The sequence below is a fragment of the Carettochelys insculpta genome, chromosome 24 (genome assembly GCF_033958435.1).
Source record: "Carettochelys insculpta isolate YL-2023 chromosome 24, ASM3395843v1, whole genome shotgun sequence".
NCBI classification, from domain to species: Eukaryota; Metazoa; Chordata; order Testudines; family Carettochelyidae; genus Carettochelys; species Carettochelys insculpta.
In genome coordinates, this window is record NC_134160.1 from 7,336,968 (window position 1) to 7,358,971 (window position 22,004).

A 22,004-nucleotide genomic window follows, 5' to 3' on the forward strand; every position below is an offset into this window, starting at 1 on the left:
CCCACCTGAAAAATCCAAAGGGCAAACCCACTTTCCTTCGCCTCATGACTACTGGCCCCACACCGAACTCTGACACCCTTTCCCTTCACCCCACAAAACACAAACAATCCATGAGCAAAGTTCTGACATTGAGTTTTTATCAACAGAGACCTGTCCAGATCTTGACAACTCCCTTAACTTGGCCATTCTTGCTCTCTTTCCCACTGCGTAGGCCATCCAACCCCCAGATTCCATCAGTCCACCCCACACGTCAATTCTGGGGCAAACTCATACCAGCCTCCCCACCACCACTACCTCCATGGGGCTAAGGACACCCACCACCCAACTCATGACAGTCTTTCCAACCCTCCTGTCAGCTGCATGGCAACAACATATACACTCACATACTGATCCCGCCGCCCTCTCACTCAGGTTATACCACAAGCAAGTTGCCTCTGCATGGGAGAGCAGATCTGAATATTGATAATCACATTGTGATAAGTTCATGGCCAGGAGGCAATGCCACCCAGGTTGTCAGTAAGGAGAGAAAAATGTTGGAACCAGAAGATTCCATGGCTGTTGGGAACGGTACCAAGGACATGGATGTGGTTCAATAGTGGGTGATGATTTTTAATGGCACCTAAAAGAAAGTCTGATAATCTCCCCTGCAAACAGTGCACCAGAGGCCTGAGGGTAAGGGTGTCTCTTCAGTCCATGAAGGGAAAGGAATCAACAAATTCTGTGTGACACTGTGACAATCAGGAACCAGGAGATGACTAGACAGCCAGTGAAACACCAGAGAGGAACAGTGCCCTGGGATTGAAAATGGAGTGAAAAAAAGGGAAAAGCAGAAAATAAGTGAGGAAACCACGCTGGGAAGGAAGAGGGATCAGAGAAAAAAAAACAGACAGTAAAATGCACCTGAAAACACACGGCAGAAGTCAGTGGTTCATTAACGATGCACAAGTTAAGAGAGCCTAATATATCCTTCACATTTATGTTGTGCTTATCATGTGGCTCTACAGTTATATTTTTTAATCCTCGATAAAAGGAGAGGTAGAAGTACACCCCAGTTTACAGCTCTGTCCAGAACTGGCTGAACTGAGGCAAAAGCCAGCAGGGAGCTATTTAAAGAGCTAGGAGGGACCTGGGTTGTGATAGGACAATACCTGTAAGAAATTTACAGGTACTTTCATCCCTGGAGAAAACCACTGGTTAGCGCTAGTTTTTTGTCAGATGATCCTTTCACTATGGTAAATAATTTACAGTGGAAGAATAAAGAAGAAGGGATGTAACAAAATAACTTGTTTTACAATATTTTTAACCCCATCATGCAGTCACTGGATTCTGGTAACACCTGAGAATGGGTAGCAAAGACTGACTGTCATTATAGTTTGTTTCCTTTCCCCTTACTGTGAAGATCTGTACACTGCCAACCTGGTTGCTGTGGATCAGAACACTGTCAACCTGCAATTTGTTTGAAAAATTCAGCCCAGCCTGCTTTCTGGGGTTAATGCTTCTGATTATTCCTTCATGAAGATTTAAAGTTTTAAATGGCCCAGCCAACCTCAGAGCACCATCTCAGTGCTGTAGTGGTGCTGGCAGAAGGGAAACTGTTCTGAACACAGCATTTGTTTTAGATGTTTGAACATCCCCAGGCCCTTGTGCCTGAAGAAACTAAGTTTATTAATTATTCTACACCCATATTCATTCAAGCTTTGTGCCCTTTTCCAGGAAGTTGGAGTCACATGACTCCTACATGCCATCTCCTTATACCTAGTTAGATCACCAAGTGAATTGACACTAGGGGGCAACCCAGAGCCACCTTTTGCTTTCTGTGTCTGGAAACTGACTTAAATGGATCTTACCGCTCTGGCTGCTTCCAGATGCATCCTGGCCCCATCTGACTATAGGGTATGGATCCCAAAGAGCTTTCTCTATCTGCATTCTTCAGGCGGCTGGAGCAAAGGTTTCTGATGATATTCTTTATTCCCCAAGTATGCTCCTAATGATGGCAGATCAGTACAAGACCCTTTGCCATATGGTCTTCCAAGGTCACTCATTTGTCATGATTCTGACAAGTAATTCTTGATGTACTAGCACTGCACACTATGGTAAGACACAGGCTATTTTTTTAAACATGAAGTTTAATATGGATGGTAGAGGGTCACATTTCATCAATGGTGGCGCCAACTCCTGCATCCTCTTGTATCCTCTAAGCCCAGTTAGGATTTCTCACTAAGTTTTTGATTTTACCATTGGGACAGGCCTGTATTGTAGTGAAAGCAGAAGTGCTCCTAACTGCATTTGCTTGGAAGAAGGGACAGGAGATGAAAATGATCACTTCATCCATTTAAAAATGGAGAAAACATAGGTAGTCAAAATTATTCATGCATGGAACTTTACAATGAGAGTTAAGATTACCTACCCTCCAGGATTGTCCCAGAGTCTGCAGGGCTTAAAGATTAATCTTTAAAGATTGTCGTGTGCTGAAACCTCCACCCAAAATTACAAGTTAGCACCTCCAATCAGATCATGTAAAGTGTAACAAATATCTCCCCTTTTCCAGTCCTGAGGAAGAGCTCTGTGTAGCTAAAAAGCTTGTCTCACCCACAGCAGTAAGAGATATTACCTCACCCACATTGTTTGTGATAGGTAACATCATTTTTGTCTTCGACTGGAAGATAGTTGGCATCACATTAGCTTCTTAAAAAGGTTCCAGAGGTGCTCCCAGCCATTAGAGGGCCAGTAAGCCTAAGTTCAGTACTGAACAGATTGGTTGAAAGTATAGCAAACAATAGAGTTATCAGACACAGATGAACATCATTTGTTGAGGAAGAGTCAACATGGCTTTTGTAAAAGGAAATCATGCTTCACCAGTCTATTAGAATTCTTTTGGGGGTCAACAAACATGTAGACAGGGGAATCCAGTGGATATACTGTACTTGGAGTTTCAGAAAGCCTTTGACAAGGTTCCTCACCAAAGACTGTCAAGTAAGCTGTCATGAGCTGAGAGAGACGGTCCTCTCATGGATCAGGAACTGGGTAAATGATAGGAGGGAAAGCATAGAAATAATCCATTTTCACAACGGAGAAAAGTAAATTGCAGGGTCTCCCAAGGATCTGTGCTGTTCCTCATATTCCTAAACAATCTGGAAAAGTGAGTGGCAAAAGTTGCCGGGGATACCAAATTACCAAAAACAGTCAAGTCCAACACTGACTGTGAAGAGATCACGTGTGATACTTCCAGCAAAACAGACTGTGACACACCACACATTTCACCACCATGACATGGGTTTGGAAGACTTTATTTGACACCGTGTGCTAGATGTCCAACTGCTCGGAAAGTCAACAGCTCTGCACAGCGCAAAGTGAAGCAAGGCTGCTCGCTAAGAGATCTAAACGCACAGTCCACCAGCTGGGACTTCTCTGAACAGTAACAGTTCATCCCCGATTGACTTGGCCACCTCAGGAAAGGAGTGAGGACAAGTGGCAGGAACATGTGTATTAAGAGCAATGAGGAAGACTCTCTTCCAAAACAAGTCTGTGTGACCCATGTACATTTAACACAAGTAGGTCAAAAACACAGCTGTATGAATGCCAAGGCTGAGCTGCCAGCACAATACACAACTCGCCACTGGCTTGACCTCTGGGGTAGGTAGTGTCTATTATGTAAAAAAAAAAATAAAAAGACACTACTTTTACTCACTGTTACAGCTGTTATTCCTTTTTGTGTGTTATCCTTCTTCCATGGCACAGCACCGCTGGCCCAGGCAAGGCTTACATGGGTTCGATTAGAGGGTATTCAGCTGGACTCATGCCAGCTTCTACAGAAAGCCAAGAAAAGCAAAGCACAGTTTCAGAGAAAAGGAGTCCTGATCTGATTTGGGCAAGGATTTACTGTTGTCTCATACATAATGTAATAGACTCTCCCCGCACTCATCATGGTAAATCATAACACCAAGAGACATGCATAGGCAATATACAGCCTGTGGCTAGGGTGACCAGATATCTTGGTGGGGAGGAACAATTCTAGTCTCTCAACTCCTTCTCAGGAAGCTGCTCCTGGTTTTGAGAGAGTCTGTGGCTATCTGGTCACACCAACTGCCCTTCCTATTCCTCTGTTTTATATAAACAGCACCCCCAACACCTGTTCCGGCAACTTCTGAGCACTCTCTTATTACTGTCACTTCTCAGCTGATTTGCAGCAAGAACGGAAAATAATATGTAGCTGTTCTATAGAGCTTTTCATCTGTCCATGTTCATATAGGGAAACTGAGGTTAAGTCAAAAGACTTACCAAAGGTCATATAGCAGGCCAGTGGCAGAGCTGGGAATAGATTCATGCTGAAGGAGTCCAGGTTCATTACCCTAGCAACTGGGCCACATAAGATGACTTAAAACAGGAGCAGAGCTTGAGAATACCAATAGCTGTTCTTGCTTGCCCTAGAGGGATAGAGCTTAGAGGTACAGAGGAACCAGAGGACAAAGAATCACCACCGTCCTCCACAGTTATATAGGAGCGCAGAGAGAAGACAAAGGCAGAGAAAGCTGTCAGGAGACAAGAATACAGGGGCTGATCAAAAGCCCATTGATCTCAGCTGGAAGACTGCCACTGACTTCAATGAGTTTGGGACCAAGTCCATAGAGAGAAAGTGAACATAAAAAGAGCAGAGCTAGGCCTGGGGGAACAGGGTAGAAAATTTAATTAAGGGCCTGGGAATCAGTGCAAACAAAAGGAGCAGCTTGGCATAAGTGAGGTTTCCTCCCACTCCACCCTTTATGGTAGTGGCTTTTCATATGAAGGAGGACTGATAGCTGCAGAGGGGAAGAGAGAAGGAAGGGCAGTTTTCTCTCTCTCCTGTTCCAGCTGCCCTCTCCTCCATGACAGGTGTCAATCTGGAAGCCTGCACTTTGACCTGTATTGCTTCACTGGTTGAGCAAGGCCAGCCTCACTCAGCCATGTGAATGCTCTGCGTAGGGAATGCCACTCAGCAAAGCATTTTGCGTAGCGATGTCTGATGCTCTCTCCTGAAAATGTTGTGACGGCAGCATTGGTCCAAGCACAGGCTCAGGCATACATTTCCATGACTCAAGTACACTACCAGGAAAGCCCTGGTTATGGGTACAGAAAATGGAAATGAGGACAGCACACAGTACTGGGGTCTTAAGTAGAGGAAGTCCTGTGCTGGGAAAACTCCAAGCAGCAGAAAAAATGGTTATCACAGTACATCAGTTCTGAGAGAGAAATCTGGAACTTATGTTTTCAACTAACTCACAGCTCAGGGCTACATTTGTATGAGCTTGTTAAACAGGATTCAAGCTCTCCATTTTTAAGAGTGGCAGAATGGAGATGGCCAACAACAAGGAACCTCCCACTTGTCCTGACTGTTCATAGCCATCCTGATGAGGCTGGGTTGAGTTGCCAAAGGACAGTTTGTAGGCCTTGTCTGCTGTTCTTCCACACTTTTCACCTTACTTATACCTGAAGCCAGGAATGCTGTCAGAGGAGTCCGGAGAAGTGACTATTCAAAAGTCAAGATGAGCAGGAACCTCTTTTATTGGACCAAATGGGTTACAAATTCTTCTTCTTCTTCTTCTTCAGGTCTGGCTGAAGAATATCTCTGGGACCTGAACAATAGCTTGATGTAAGCCGGAAAGTGTCTTGCTCACCAACAGACATCAGTCCATAAAAGATATTTCCTCCCCAAACAACTTGTCTTGCTAACATCCTGAGACCTACATGATGGGGTAAATGGCCAACAGTGTTGTGGTAGGTCCAGAGCTTTTACTTGGTATAGTGGACCAGGGGACCATGTTGCCCCTATTGTTGGGCATTTATAGCTCCACTAGTACCTGGGGTGGTGGTGAGAGACAAAAGGGAGTGGGGAAGGGACCCAGGTCCCCCCTCACCTACTCCAGGTTCCAGCTGCTTCAGTTTCAGGGGCTTCTTATCCTCTTTCCCCTTTGGCAGGGTTTCTCTCAGTCTTCTATGCCAGGGAGTCCCTCTGCTCCAGCAGTTTCCTTTCCTCTCTTCAGTAACAGGCCTCCTCCAAAGTAGCATCAGCTCTCCCTTCCTTCTACTGCCTGACTGAAGCAGAGGGGTTTCATTAGGTCTCTGGCAAGACCTTAATTGGTTCCAGGTGCTCTAATCAACCTGCAGCAACCTCTTCTCACTCCACAGGGAATAAGGCCCTGGTCAACCTGGAGCTTATTATAACCCTTCCATCCTTCCCTCCGTCCCTCTCTTGATGCAGCAAAAGGCTACAACAACACAGCATTAGAAAGCAGTGCTACTTCGGAGCACTGTGATCCCAGCAAAATCAAATCTGAGCCAGGGCTGGTTTACATTTTCCGGACTTCAACATTCAGCTCCCTTCATGGTCTGAGTTGGAGAAGAAAAAGATCTGAATTAGGATCTGTGTACAAACCTTATCCCTAAGCTTCAGTGGAGCTGCACCTGGACAAGTGTGTTCAGCTCAATATAAAAATCTGCCTAGCTGAAATAGAAAAGGGGGGCCATGGGGAAGGAGGATGATGTGAGGAATCAGAAGGGATGCGGGGGGTGGAGGAGCCGGTCCTTTATTGATCCAAAGCAAGAAAGAAGCTGTTCGTCTGAGCGTGGTTTTTGATTGGGGCTGCTGCTGATTTTTCTCTCTGTTAGGATTTTGCTGGGGGCGGGGGAATCAGAAAGCCCCAATTTCAGTAGCCCAGAGGCGGCAGAGTCTGGAAGTCCCACCCCCGGTGCCTGGTGCCTGTGAAGAAGCACTCACAGCAGGAGAAGCTGTGTAGGCAGGTGGCACAAGAACTCCAGCAGAGGTGGAAGAAAGCCGGAGTGTGGCAACATGGCTGCTCCTGGATGTTGCATCTCTCAAAGCCCGGCTCAGCGACGGCACGGCGGACACAGCACCGGGGGTTGCTGATGTCACCGTGGGTCTAACCCTCCGGGATGAAGAAGCCATCCTATTGGACAGGACGTTTCGGCGGGCTGGCACAACGGTACTAGGAATTCTGCGAACGGGAGCTCTTCTCAGGCTGGTGCTTGGATAGGCCAGGGGAGAAGCAGTCAAGACAGCTAGACCAGGGACAGCCTCCCTCCGGGGTATTAGTACTTGGTTGGCAGGTGCTGTGGAACTGTGGAGGAATGACCAAGGCCACATCTGGAAGGGCAGAAGGGAAGTGGCCAGAGGCGAAGGCTCCATCTCAGCGACATAATTGTTCAGGTGGGAGAGGAGGCGTAGCCGGATAGGATCAGCACCATTTTGTCCCTCCAGGATACCAAGGTATCTGACCACTTCAGTGAGGCATTCGCGGAAGCCAATACTCCTGTAATCCACAGCCAGGGCTCGAGCATCTAAGTACCCTGTGAGGAGGAAAAAAAAAAATAAAAGCCATTTGGCATCCTGTCCACCAAGAACACAGGCGTCTGATTTTACTACACATTTTAACGTAATCACGTATTTAACCTGAGGAATTTGCTGCCCACGATATAGAATCTTATAATACTAGAGGTGGAAGGGACCTCAAGAGGTCATCAAATCCAGTCCCCTGCCCTCACAGCAGGACCAAGCATCATCTATCTCATCCCTGTTAGATATTTATCTAACCTGGTCTTAAATATCTCCAATGATGGAGAGTCTACAACTACCCTAGGCAATTTATTCCAGTAATTAACCATTCTGACAAGAATTTTTTCCTAATATTATTGTAGCTGTGATGGATGGGAAGGCTACTACCCTTTTCTAGATATCCCAGCTGTTCAGTTAACTCAGGCTATGTCTACACTAGCCTGGAAGATCAAACCATTCTGGATCGGTCTTCTGCGGTTCAATTTTGCGCATCTGGTAGGGACATACGAAATTGACCTCTTGGGGTCACAGTGACCCCTATATTCCTCATGAGACATGAAGAGTAAGGGAGGTCGATCTCCTGTCGACCTTCTTAAGTAGGGACAGCCAAGTAAGCACAGCGCGGGTAAGTCAATTCTAGCTACACAATTGCCGTAGTGAGAATTGCATATCAGCAGTTGACTTTCTTTGCCTAGTGTAGATGTAAACTTAATCACCTGCAAAGGGTTAGAGCCAGTGTTGGCAGGCAGCCAGGTGAGCCCATAGGAAGAGGAAATGGGATCTGAAGCAGCAATTCGCCTGCAGCAGTCTTTTGTGTGAAAAATAGTGAGCAAGGAGAGATGCATTAAGTGAGGAACCAGGCATGGAATTTTCAGAGATAGACTTGAGACAACAAATCAGTGAGTAGAAAGGGGACGTTTAGTCAGACACAATCAGATTATTTTTTTAAATTTTTTGGGTTTGATTTGTAGAACTTCAGGCTGATTTCTGTAGGCCTTCCTCCACTTTCTCCCAGACATTCTAACATTTAAACTGAATCCCAGGGAAAAAATTCCCTGACTTTTAATCCACCTTTTCAGTTGCCCTGTTACACCTAGTAACTAGGTACAGAGAGAAAGCCGTGCTAGTCTATATACTATCAAAACAAAAAAGCAGTGAAGTAGCACTTTAAAGACTAACAAAATAATTTATTAGGTGAGATTTCATGGGACAGACCCACTTCTTCAGACTGAAAGCTCACCTAATAAATTATTTTGTTAGGTCTTTAAAGTGCTGCTTTACTGCTTTTTTGTTTTACTAGTAACTAGGTGTACTTACTAAGTATATCGTTTTTTTGTTTCATTAATAAAATCACCCTTATAAGACTATGATTTGATTCCAGTGTCCTAGAAGTCAGGATGTTCTGTGTGCACATGCCCATGACTGTAAGGTCGGCTATTAAGAAATTGCAGTTTGTTTTCAAGCTCTGTCCTGCGGGAGGATTAGGAGCTTGGAGTTACCCCATAGGGAGATAGCTCAAGTGTGTCTTCCTGGGTTCTCATAGGGGTTTTTGCATTTGAGTGGTGGCAATGTGTCACACAGGGTCAGGGATTTGTGACCTTGGGGCGTTTTTTTTAAGCAGAAGCCTTTAGTGGTAGGGTAATTGAAAGTTCTTGCAGCCCTCCTTCTTCTTCACTCGAAGTATCAGAGTGGGGATCAGCCTCGAGAGAAGCAAATAACTAACTAAATGTCAAAAAATAAATTGACATTTGCAATGACTCTAGCTAGGATAAAATGATCAGAGCCATCAATGTTCACAGCATAAGCTCATCTCCAGTGGGAGTTAGGAAGAAGTTTCCCTTGGTAGTTTTCACTGGACTCTAATGGATATTCTGGACTAGCTGGGTCTCTTCTGACAAGACCATTCCTGAACAGGAGCAGACCACCCATTATTCTAACAGGACGGCAGGTTGGGTGGTTTCTACTTCTCACAGTACAGCTTAATGGCCTCTCTCCATATTCAGAAGCAACTTTTTGACTGTGTTATCCATATTTCATTTAAACAGATATCCAAATAAAGGACATGAGACAGTCTCAGATCCACATTTTTAGCTCTAGGGGAGCCCAAAGCTTTGGTTTGGGGAGACGATCAATAACGTACAATAAAACTATCAATTGTTCCTTAGATCTCTTTCTTTCTTGGGCTTCCAGAGAGGGTGGGCAATCAACCAGAGAACTCGACCAGCTTGGACTAAGCACTGTACCACTTCACATACGGAGACCCTGATAAAAACATGTTGTAGTGCTGTCAAACTGTGCATTTAAACCAGCAGCACCAACAGCCCCCATGGGGCAAGGTGGCCTGGCTCTGTGCCCCAAGAAAGGGCAGATGGGGCGGGGCCTAGGGCTTTCAGCCTTCAGTGCCACTTGACTGACCCACGGTGCCGGGCCACACACGCCAGACTCCCTCACAGCCAGAACGGCACTGGCATGGCAGTTCAAAGGGGGGCCAGAGTTCCAGCCACCACCAAATGAAATTGGGGCGAGGGAATAGCTCGGTGGCCTTGTAAACTCCGGGTTGTGATTTCCATCCTTGAGGGGGCCTTACAAAGCAAGAGGGCAGGTTAGATGGTGGGATGGTGACAGGTCCTACCATGAAGGCAGGGGACTGGATCTGATGACCTCTGGAGGTCCCTTCCAGTTCTATGATATGGTACAAAACACATCCCCTCCAACCCCCATCAGCAGGCCTGATTTAAACAATGTTGCTAGAGCCAGATGCAACTCTGGCCTGAGCGAGACAGGACTGTTTTAATCGAGGCAGAGAGTTACAGTGCCGAAACTGGGCTCCCCATCAGTGTCACTGGACAAGGGGAGAATGGGCCCTCTGCTCTTGTGGAGGACGTGTAGTCCCTGGCGTTTTACAAACTGTTAGATGAAAAAAAGAAGTCCTGTGTCTATGCAGAGTCACTAACCAGATTCCAGACAGTGCCAGCAAACATCTCCCAGCTGGATGTAGAGGAGACAGACTTGGGTTTGGAAACCAGACCCATTTGCGAGCATGACTAAGTGGGTAGCCTTGCCCAGGTCTGTGTGTGGCACTGTGACAGTTCTGGGAGCTGGCTGCCTTTTCTGTGGTTACATAGGACATACCATATGACAGAACTCCAGCTGCCAAGGCCGAATTGTGAGACCCTAGCCCCCAGACAGCACAGGAAGTGGAAAGACTTCCCAGGGGAGAGCCACTTCCTTTCAAAAGCAAACGTGAATAGTTTCTGTAACCTTAGTAAGAAGGATTTCTGGAGTAAACAATAGACAGTAACGGTGGGATGCTGCTCTCAGAGTCATGGGGAAATTATCCTCCCCTCAAAAGAAGTCCTATTCCTCCCTGGGGTAAGTAGGAGTTCTGCTACTGCTTTTAAGGCTGCCGGGGATTTTACACACACACACACCCCCCCGGTACAGAAGCAGTTCTCACCTGATCCTCCAGTGGCATGAAGCATTTTTAAATGGTCCACTGTCATTTGCAGGATCTCTGCCTTCTCCAGCTTAGAAGAGCCCTGTGTGGGACAACAGAGAAAGAGAAAGAGACACTATCAATCTACTATTTTAAAATCTAGGATTCCATCTCATTTTGAGAGCCATCTTCAAGGCGACCAAAACTTTCTGGAGGTTCAGAAATGGCCAGAGGAACAGATTCAGGCTTTGCATTCAGACTCATTTCTAATCAAGTGGTAAAGAAAATGGATTGCCCCTCATGAGAAGCTGTGAAGCAAATTGAAAAATCTCTGTTTCCCTTCATCTCTGCTGCTGAAATGCATCATTTTGGCTACGTCTACACTAGCCCCAAACTTCGAAATGGCCACGCAAATGGCCATTTCGAAGTTTACTAATGAAGCGCTGAAATGCATATTCAGCGCTTCATTAGCAAGTGGGCAGCCGCGGCACTTCGAAATTGACGCACCTCGCCGCCGTGTGGCTTGTCCCGACGGGGCTGCTTTTCGAAAGGACCCCACCTACTTCGAAGTCCCCTTATTCCCATCTGCTCATGGGAATAAGGGGACTTTGAAGTAGGAGGGGTTCTTTCGAAAAGGAGCCCCGTCGGGACGAGCCGCGCGGCGGAGAGGCGCGTCAATTTCGAAGTGCCGCGGCCGCCCACTTGCTAATGAAGCACTGAATATGCATTTCAGCGCCTCATTAGTAAACTTCGAAATGGCCATTTGCGTGGCCATTTCGAAGTTTGGGGCTAGTGTAGACACGGGCTTTGATTCACAGAGAATAGAATCAGTTTTACTGGAAAATTTATTGCCATTCTATTTTACCACTTACTTCTCCCATGGAGTGGGGATAATATGGAGCATTTATAGGGTTTTCAATCCGGAAGAATCCCAACAGGACCTACAGACTCTATTTACCGCATACGCATCAGTGAAATGCAGTCACCTCTGTGGTGGAACACAGCAGTCATTGCATCACTGACATTACATAATACTTCTGAGTTAGGACTGTGAAGTGGGACCGAATAACATCTCCAGATGTAGCTGCAGAAGGAAATTGGGAAAACAGAACAGCACTGCACAAGTTACAATCTGAGCACAGCTCTTGGGTTTAGCACACCTACTGGGAAAAGTACCACAGGAGGTTTGGAGCCTTTAGATAAACAGGGGACAAAAAGAAGCAACAATTGCATATGCCAGACAGGTGACTTAGATTTCAAGAGACCTTTTTACTGTCAATGGGCAGAACCTTATTTTTAGATTGCTTTCAAAAAGACGGAACCTGCTTCAGCATTAAGGCAGCACTGACCATTCTGAGAGGAGAATACTACTGAGTCACCAGCACCTCTTTCTATAGCGCAAACTGCACGTGCTCCCTGAGAGTTTCCAGCCAAGCACTTCTCAAGCTAAACCGTGCTTAGCTAATGAGAGCGAATGAAATTAATGCCTAATATGAAGTGTCTGTAAAAGCATCATGCCTCCGAGTCACCGAGCCACAGCCCCTCTTTGAGCTGCCTGGAGTTAAAGATTGAATCTCTGTAATCCAGAACTCTCTCATCCTGCAACACTCGTAATCTGGCATTACTTTAATTAGCTGTATGGGTGTGGCCAAGTTTCCCGGGGGGGTCTTATAAAGTTTGTTTCCAGCCACCAGGCCTGGCTCTCAGTGTTCTGTGCTGTTATTTAGCTGTAATTTGCCCCTAAATGTCTTCTAAGAGCCCAGTGAGCAGTGGAAGCATTGGTAATGCTGCTAAACAATATTGAGCTCCCCTGGTCCGGCAAATTCTCTTGTCTGACACCAGTCAGGTCCCGAGGGTGCCAGATTAGAGTGGTTCAACCTGGAATTGTCTCTGCTGGTACTACCCATCCATGTAGGCTTTTTCATAAGCACCAGAAGGTCCTTCCTTTTATTGTTTTTCTTAAAACTAGAGAAAATGGTCATATCTAACATGCTGCACATACCTGCTTCTCAAAGGCAGTGGGGACCAAACGCCGCAGCTCAGACAGGCTGCTGTTGATACGGTCACGGCGTCGCTTTTCAATGATCTACAAAAGAATTCCATTCAGAGGAGTGTAGCAGGGCCCCATATGTCATAATCACTTTCCTACTTACACCTTCCATCCAGATGTAAAACTCTCTAACAAGCATTCATTAAGGGAGCCTCAGAGCACTTCCTGGGGTACACAGTGTCCAGTGTTCCCTGCAAACTGAGCATTTGGGCAGCCCTCCCAGGAGAGACTCAGGTGCGGCACAGCTGATTAGCAGAGTGCCCCAGCCTCACGCAGCCCTCAACGTGTGTTTCTATTGGTGGTGCGCATCTGCGCATGTTTTGGTGCAGATAAATTTTATTCTGCATGTGGATGGAAAAATTCGAAGGAACATTGAATATTGTTTCCCATTTTAATATCCCCATTAATAGCTACAATTTTAGACACGCACTTTTAATCAAAGGAAATAAATCTCATTTACCAATGGAGAAACTAAGGCACAGAGGAGTTGAATGACTTGCCCAACAAAACATGGGGTGGGATCCCAATCCCTTTTGGCTGCATAAAAGTGGCCATTGAGGACCATTTCCAGAAGTGCAGGGTGCAGGACAACTGTAGGGCTGCCTTCAGAGGACCCCCTCATGAGACCCAACAACAAGTGTGGTGGTCCATGGGGCAGATCAGAGAGGATGCTGTGACTTAGACAGGCCACCAGGAGGCCTAGGAAAAAGAAGTATACAAGCTATCTAAGTGAAGTATGGGGCCTCTCCAGCCCCTGTACAGCTCATTGCTGCGATTGTAGAGTTGGAAATAGAAGCTAGTCACCATGAATCCTCTGTCCTATACTGTTCTAACACTGCTTCTCCCTTGAACTGGAGAGATCCATGAGACAGCATGGGGAAAACAGCACATATTTTGCTGAACTAGAGCTTAACGAGTGCTATACTGAGCATTCAGAAGCCTACAGCATTCACATGTCCTTGGTCTGTACCTGCCACTGATGGGCACCATATGGCAGTTAGCTTGTGTCTCGTAAATGGAACTCACCCCTCTCCGCTTCTTCCTGGCTTGCATCTGGGATGTCGTGGTGGGAGAAACAGCCCTGGATACTTGGCTGTATAGGGGGTGAAAAAAGGTGGGGGTGAGGCGGGAGAGGGGAGTTGTTTCACATGCTTTTTGTAACCACACACCCTTTGCACCCACTCACCACACGTGATTCTCCATGCAGAATAGAGTGTTGATATTTTGGAACCGTTTTAAGCACAGTTCCATGAGAGCTAAGTAAAGGGGGAGGTGGTGGGCACTGAGCAGAACTGAGGTTTCTCCTCTCTGCAAAATGCCCATGAATTTCTGGCAGGCTGTTCTGCTAACAGACATAGATTGTACCTTGGTGTTGAAATAGACAGCATCTGCCTTACTTTTGGAAAAGCAAAGATCTGATCCCTGGTTTCCTCCATTCATGAAGATTTCAGATCTCTTGCTACAGATCCTATTAAATGACTGGTGACTCCCCACCACCTTATTTTCTCCCTGCCCTGTCCATTTGTTTGTTTGTGTGGGAGGGTGAGGGGGTAGGTAGACAGACACATACACCCTGTATTCTCATTTTTGCTCCAAAATCTGATGAAGTGGGTCTTACCCGCAAAAGCTTATTACCTAACAAATAAGATTGTTATTCTTTAAGGTGCTACAGGACTGCTTGGTTTCTTTTTTTGTTTGTTTGTTTGTTTGTTTTTGTTTTGTTTTGTTTGTTGCATTTTGTGAAGCTACAGACCAAACACTCTCAGGTCTCTTGTGTAAACGTGCAGCACTTTATACCAGTATTGTGATAACAGACCTGAGCACCTACAACTGCCAATGATGTAACTATGAGTTAGGGAACTCATGGATCAGCCTCAGTGGCCCCCCAGGAAAGATTCAGGTTCTCCCCAGCTGATTGGCACAGTGTCCACAGACACCCACACCCAACAGCATTTATTTTTATGGTGGTGTGCATCTGCACTTGCCCCGGTGCATGTAACAAAATTTATTCCACACATGGATAGAAAAAATTAGAGGGAACATAGTTCAGGGATCAGGCCTGGTGATAGCATTCATGGGGCTTATCAGAGCTTTCCAGGTTCTTGCCTTTATTTCCCTGTGAAGAATGCTTCTTACAGCTGCATAATGGCTTTTCCCGTGGCACACAAATGGATTTACAAAAGAGTTGCATGGTAAACTTTTAAATGGCCAAAACCAGCTACTTCCCAGAATGAGGTGCTTGAGCACCACAGGGATGGTGCTCAGTTGTAACGGAGAAGATGGGTGGAAAATGCCTTATGTTACATTACTCAGCAGGGAGCCTTGCCTGCCAACAGACAGCCCCGGAACGAGCTGTTACTCTGTTGTTTCTGTCACAGTCTGCAGTGCAGAGGCTCAGAAAAAATGTACAATGGGAAAAACTGGGAGCGAATGTGCTTCAGACCTTTCAGCTGCTGAGACCTCAAGGTGGGACAAAAGACCCAAAGTAATGGTGCAGGAAGTACAATGTGAGAGGAGCATAAACAACACTTTCATCAATTCATTGTCACTATGCTGCTTTTCTAATGGATAACTCAGGATGATAAGGATAGAGCAGCTTTGCATGAGACACAGGTACATATCCCACCTTAGTCATCTCTCTTCCAAGCTGAAAAGTCCCAGAATAGAATAAGCATGGGCCATTAAAAATGCATTTTGTTAGGCACAAAGAGAGGGATTTCTAGAAATTCTTCTTCTTCCATATGGCAAGAGAGGTGATTAGCAACGTTCAAATAACCAAGTCCAGATTTGAACTGGGAGCAAGATGATAACCTTCATATGGTGCTTTGATTACATGTTATTTCATTAACATAACGAATGTAGCCAAAAGGCTACTGAGCATGGATGTGGTGATCCCCCAGTACACAATGAAAAACTCTTACCCTGAGTCCCATTTAATATACCCCCTATACCTATAGTCTTTCAATGTCTGCTATATACACATAGAGAAAACAAGGAGTAAGCCGTGCTAGTCTATACACTATCAAAACAAAAAGCAGTCAAGTAGCACTTTAAAGACTAGCAAAATAGTTTTAATTATTATTAATTATTATTTATTAAAACTATTTTGCTAGTCTTTAAAGTGCTACTTGACTGCTTTTTGTTTTGATAGAGAAAACAAATGTGTGCGCGTGTGTGTGTATGCATGGTCTGAGGGGGTACCTGGGAGAAAGTGTGCATGGACTCACAGCAGGGAGTATTTTCTATTATTTGTACTAGTGTATGTGGTATTGTGCATGTGTTTATGGTATAGGGACATAATTTGATGTTTAGTATGGGTATGTGTTATGAAGTTATCCAGTAGAACTCACTACCAGGTGCTATGAATAAAATGAGCCTCCATTTGGAGGAACATAGTAATCCCGTACCATTTGAATGCACTGCAGTTCACAAATTGCAGTTCCAGACACTGGACTGATAGACCTGGCTTACTTCAAAAAGGTTTCTCTATTTGACTGATACATAGGAAGACTTTAAGGAGATTTGGTCTAAGTTTCTGGAGAGTTACGACTGATTACGTCTCTCGTTCTCCAGCTTTGTCATCTGTAATGTTGTTCTGCTGGCTATTTTATTACAAAAAATAATCATTTGCATGTCGTTACAACTTTCGGCTGAGGATGAAGTGTGGACACTTTCTGAGCATTCGTTAATTACACTTCACACCACCAGCAGCTGATCCCCAGAGTCACACAGCCAGTCCGGGGTGGAGCAGGAAGTCAAATCCAAAACTGCTGACTTGCTGTCCCAACATGTTCCACACTCTAGCCACCATGCCCTCTTTGGAGGAGTTTCTCTTTACCTGTTCCATTTCTTACAATCACACCTGACTTTTTAGGTTGTAAACTCCTGGGGCAGGGAGTGTTGTTCTCTTATGTGCTAGATTGGGGGTTCGCTAAGTGTGGGGTTGGCTCCCCCTCAGGGGGATGAGATGAAATTTCATAAAAGGGGGTGCAGCATGATTGACTGCTGGGTCTCGGGTTCATCCATCTCATTAAAAATATTGGAATCTATAAGTGTTTTGTGGATGTGTATTCACACTGATATACCTTTTTGTAAAGCTTCTACATTCTACAGACTTAGCTTCTTTCATGTGCCTGAAGTTTTTTTTTTTTTTAAATGAACACAACCGAAATTTCTGTCGATTTGGATTACATTAGACAGGATGGAGGGGGAGGGGGCTGCTAACTGCAGGGATGAAAAGTGGGGCCTAACATAAAAAATGTTCTCACCCCCGTGCTAGGTGCTTGCCAAACACAATGGGACCCCTACACAGCATAATAAATAACAATGATGTTATATTTTACAAGTTGCTTTGGAAATAAGTAGTTCCAATGGCCACTGAGGCCTAACCTATTTCTTTGGCTGTTCACTGACAAATGATTGAGAGGAACCCATTATATTCTGTCATGGCCGTCGGAGTGTTGTAAGATATAATGTGGTGCTGTCTAGATCTGTGATGCATTATATTATGGGTGTGTAGGGACAGTAGATTACATACAGATGTGCTCAACAGTGGTGTCACTACATGTATGCTATGTACTTGTAGAAAAGCATATTATGCTTCAAATTCAATTGATACTAATATCAGCAAGTATTAAGGTTCTAGAACAGTGTTTCTCAACCCTTTTTTATACAATACTCCTTTTTAAAAAAATTATATGTACCCCTAAGGGCACACATAGCACAGGTTGAGAAACATGGTCCTACGGTAATCTGAGGTCTTGAAACAAGTGCCATTCAATCCTTCCAGATGACTGTGTCCTTTTCAGGAGTCGAATTTGTTTTGCATACCACAAAGTTACAACTCACTTAAAAACTAAGACATGCACAAATATCACAGAAGACTACTAATGAAAACATGCTGACTTTCTACCATTGTATCAAATAAATGAATTGGAAGAGAAATGTACTTACATTTCAGTGTAAAGCATATGAAGCAGTAGAAACCAGTCATTGTCTGAATTAACTTTTAGTGTGTACTGACTTTACTAGTGTTTTTATGTAGCCTGTCGTAAAACTAGGCAAATATCTGGGTGAGTTGATGGAACCCCTGGAAGACCTTGGTGTACCTGCAAGGGTACATGTACCCCTGGTTGAGAAACACTGTCCAAGGATTTAATTCTGTGAGAGTCAGTGCATGTCCCACGTACCCCTGGTTGAGAAACACCATTCAAGGATTTAATTTGGTGAAAGTCAGTGCATGTCCTACCAAGGGACCTAGAAAGAGATGCTGACAGAAGAAGGCCACTGGTGATTTCTGTATTCAGGATCTCAAGTAGCGAATTTCTATGGGAGCACTGATTAGGATTCTGAGCTGTGTACATGAATGTTCAAAAGCAACCAGGGTATGCAATAGAAAAGAAAACAATAGTTCTTCAAACATTCCTACTCTGTCTGTGTTTGCTCTGAAAGTGCCTGAGCATGTTGGCAAGCAGATGACACTGTGTGGAAACACAATCCTTTGAAGAATAGCAGCAAGGCTCCGTTAACATATACAGGACTGCCCTTGCAAAGAAGTAAAATAGTACTGGAGAGGGGGAAATCACTTCTTTCCTTACAGTCTCACTGCTCAAGCCTGACAGGAGCCCAGAACTTGAAACTCCCTCAGCTGGATGGATAACGTCGATTGCTAACATTTTGTTTGTACCATGCAAAAACTTCTGACTTGGGAAAACCACAACCCCACCCGCATTTCATAAAGAGCAACTGAACCTTAGCCTAGCAGGGCAATGGGTGTGTTATGAATCCACAGACTGCGTTACTAGTTCATGACAAACTCACTCATCAGATAAAGTGTTTCAGCTGGACAGTGTGCAGGTGATACATGCTGGGGACCATAGCTCTCTTTTGGGGAGCTAGGAGCCGCAGTTAAAGATTAGATGATTCCTCTCCGTTAGCCATGCTGGGATGGGTGTAGCCAGTTCCATAAGCCTTAGTTTGGCATTTCCTCCAAGGCTTGCCATTTAATATCCCTTCACTGCATGCTGCAGTGAGTTTCTGTCCCTTTGCTTTTCAGCTGTGAGGGTTATGAGGATTAACCCTTGTCATTAGCATGTTCCAGCCCTGGAACACTGCACAATCAGGAACTAAAATTTATCCTCAAGTCATCCTGGGCCATTCTGGGATTAGCTCAGTTCTGCACAGGTCCCAGAGCTTCAAGTGGGTGCCAGGGCTGAGATGGGAACTTCCAGTGTCTGAGACTGAGTTCCTGGCTCTGGAGCTGCTGGAAGTACCAGCGGGTGCTGGGGTCTTAACCCCCCACCCCACTCCACTCCCACCCACTGCATGGGTGCTGGAAATAGGGGGTTTTGGGGGGGCTGACACACCCACTGCCTTGAAACAGTTTCCATCACACAAAGGGTTTATCGTTTGGCTCAATGGTTCTCAGCACGGCTACTATACAACTGCAGCATGGGGTTCCAAAAATTGCTAGATAAATTCATGGAGGTTCACTCCACCAATGACAATTACCCGGGACGGGCAGGGGGGTGCCCCTCGCCTCTGTTTTCCAAGAGCTGGGAGTGGAGGACAGGGAAGGAATCACTTGATGATTCCCTGTTCTGGTCACTCCTGCTGGGGCATCTGGCATTGGCCACTGGGCGAGATGGCCCTTTGGTCTGACCCAGCAGGGCCGTTCTCATGGGACCACTTTTAAGAGTGGGGGGTGCTGTCTGCCCCCACCCCTGCCCGGAACTGAGTCCGGGTGCTAAAGCTCCCCCAGGTTCCACACCTACCCTGCACCACGTGTGTCACTGGCCCCCCTCCCACGTGCTGCCCCCTTACCTGTATTCCTCCTCCTTGCCCACGTCTATGGTCCCTTCCGACTCGGAGCCCGACGAGGCCTCCTCGCTCAGCCTCTTCATCCTCTGAGAGGGCAGCGGGGCAAACCGGCGCCTCTGCTCCCTCCCCGCACCTGGAGGCTGGATGGGGGGCTGCCCCACAGGCGGGGGTCGTCTATAGGGGTCTATAGGGTCTGCCTTGCAGCTAGGAGGGTCTATAGGGCGTCTATAGGGGGATCTATGGGGGCTGCCCCACAGCTGGGGGGGGGCCTATAGGGCCTCTCCCGCAGGTGGGGGGGGTCTATAAGGGGATTTATGGGGGCTGCCCCGTACCTGGGAGGGTCTATAGGGGGCTGCCCCGCACGTGGGGGCGATCGGAGGCCTGGGGCGGGTGGTCGGGGGCTGTCCCGCCCTGGCCAGTCCCGGCTCCCCTGCTGGCTCTAGGAAGCCAAGCGACACAAGCCCCCGGCCCGGGCTGGGAAGCGGCTATCGCCCACTCTCTCCCCTCCGGCCCGGCTCCCTCCTCTCGGCCCGTCCGCAGCTCCCGGCGGGGCGGGCTCCGGCTGGCGCGGCGGCTCCGGGTTCCCACTCCCCTCCCGGCCCCAGCGCCGCCCGTGTGAACCGTCTCGGGCCCCCCTCTCCTCGCCCCCCGGCGCGCCGCGCTGATTGGTCCCCGCCGCGGTTTAAAGGGACCAGTGACCTCACTGGCAACAGGAACCCGTGGGAAAGCGATGGACCTGATAAAGCCCTGGCTTGTTGCAGGGGAAAAGCAACGCCCAGCCCCGCACGCACAGCCGCCGGCGGGCCCAGCCCTCGGCTTCCCACCAAAACCAGCGTCTCCTCAGCGCCGGCTGCTTGCAAAAGGCTGATGAGGGGTCAGGCCGGGGGCAGGGGCTGGCTGGGGCTTTCAGTCCTAATCAGCTCATAAGAAGGGCCAGGCTGGCTCAGGCCAAGGTCCAGCTCAGTCCAGTCTCCTGTCTCCCCACCAGCAGCCAGGGCCTGGTGTCCCAGATAAGGAACAGACGAGGCAATCTCCATTGTGCCCAGGATGGGAGCCCAAGCAGACCCTGGGGATGAGACGCTCCTAAGCTTACACAGCTGCAGTCCAGAGCCACTGTTTTCCCAGCCTGCTGTTCTGGTGCCACCTGGTTTGTGGCTCTTCTTTTGTGACCCCTGGTCCCAGCTGGCAGGTGAGCTCCCTTGCTCTGCGGCTCAGGAGAGACTCAAGTGCCACCCAGCCCATGAGCAGCCTGCCCGCAGCTAGGTTTTGTGTTTCTCCAGGTGTGCACTTGCTTTGGTGCACATTAAAAATATATTCTGCACACGGACAGAAAAGGATGAGTAGGAACATGGTGCAGACCCTCAGAAGTAGGGAGGATTTGAATTTCCACTGCAGTCAGTGGGAGATGAGTCCAATGACACATCCTTTTTATGATCTTGGAAGAAATCACACGACCGCTATGAGAAATGGCTTTTTTTCACCTCTTCTTGGCCACCTCACCTGCACTTTGCTTCCTAATTCTGAGTGTGTGGCTTATTTCTAAGACCTGAAATCCCTGAGCAAGTTCCAAGCAGCTGCTTTTATTACCTTCTTTCCTGCAAACGGGGTATTACCCTGAAATTACCCATGGTACCTTTCAGATCAGTGTCACGGGCCATAGAGCTGGGTGGGAAATTATTTTCCCGCCTTAGGAAAGCTTTATTTTTGATTATTTGGTTGTTTTCTGCTGGGGAGGGGAGCATTTATCAAAAAATTCCATTACCAACACTTCCACTGCTTACTGGGCTCTTAGGCTGTGTCTAGTTGGCGAGTTGTTTTTGAAATAATTTACACAATTTGTGCTATGCAAATTGCATAAATTATTTTGAAATTCATTATTCCAAACTTGGTGCTGTCCAATCGGCACCTCAGTTTGAAATAAGCAGCTAGTCCAAAAGTTCCATGACCCCTCAGATGATGAGGAGTACCAGAACTGGAATACCGTGCTTGAAATGGCAGTACTATTTCGAGCACAGGGAAAAGACACCGCGTTGCTATTTCAGGATAAGTTTGAATCCTGAAATACCAATTGCCAGGTCGAAATAGCCTTAGAAGATGTTTAATAGTAAATTAGACCAAAACAACAGCACAGAACACTGAGAGCAAGGACAGGAAGCTGTAAATGAACTTTATGGGACTGTGAGAAACAAGGCCAGACCCACAATAAGTGGACATCCGGCTAACTAAAATCATGTTGGACCTTGGATGTTGCTGGACCAGAGAGTGCCAGAGAGAGGTTCAACCTGTACAGTTTTTCTCTCTCTCAGGCTTGTACCCTTGGACTCATGATACTGAAGCAATGTTAGTCTGTATCTTCACAGAACAAAAAAACT

The 22,004-nt window shown here is 46.6% G+C and overlaps 1 protein-coding gene across 1 annotated transcript; it reads right to left on the reverse strand.

Moving 5' to 3' along the window:
* Positions 1-3,645: 3,645 nt before the first annotated feature.
* HEYL (hes related family bHLH transcription factor with YRPW motif like) lies at positions 3,646-20,213 on the reverse strand. Its single transcript, XM_074976463.1, has 5 exons — positions 19,636-20,213; positions 13,840-13,906; positions 12,766-12,849; positions 10,785-10,866; positions 3,646-7,341 (listed from the first exon to the last, which is right to left on the reverse strand). The coding sequence occupies exons 1-5, from the start codon at positions 19,713-19,715 to the stop codon at positions 6,665-6,667; spliced, it is 990 nt and encodes a 329-aa protein (XP_074832564.1). The 5' UTR covers positions 19,716-20,213; the 3' UTR covers positions 3,646-6,664.
* Positions 20,214-22,004: the final 1,791 nt, after the last annotated feature.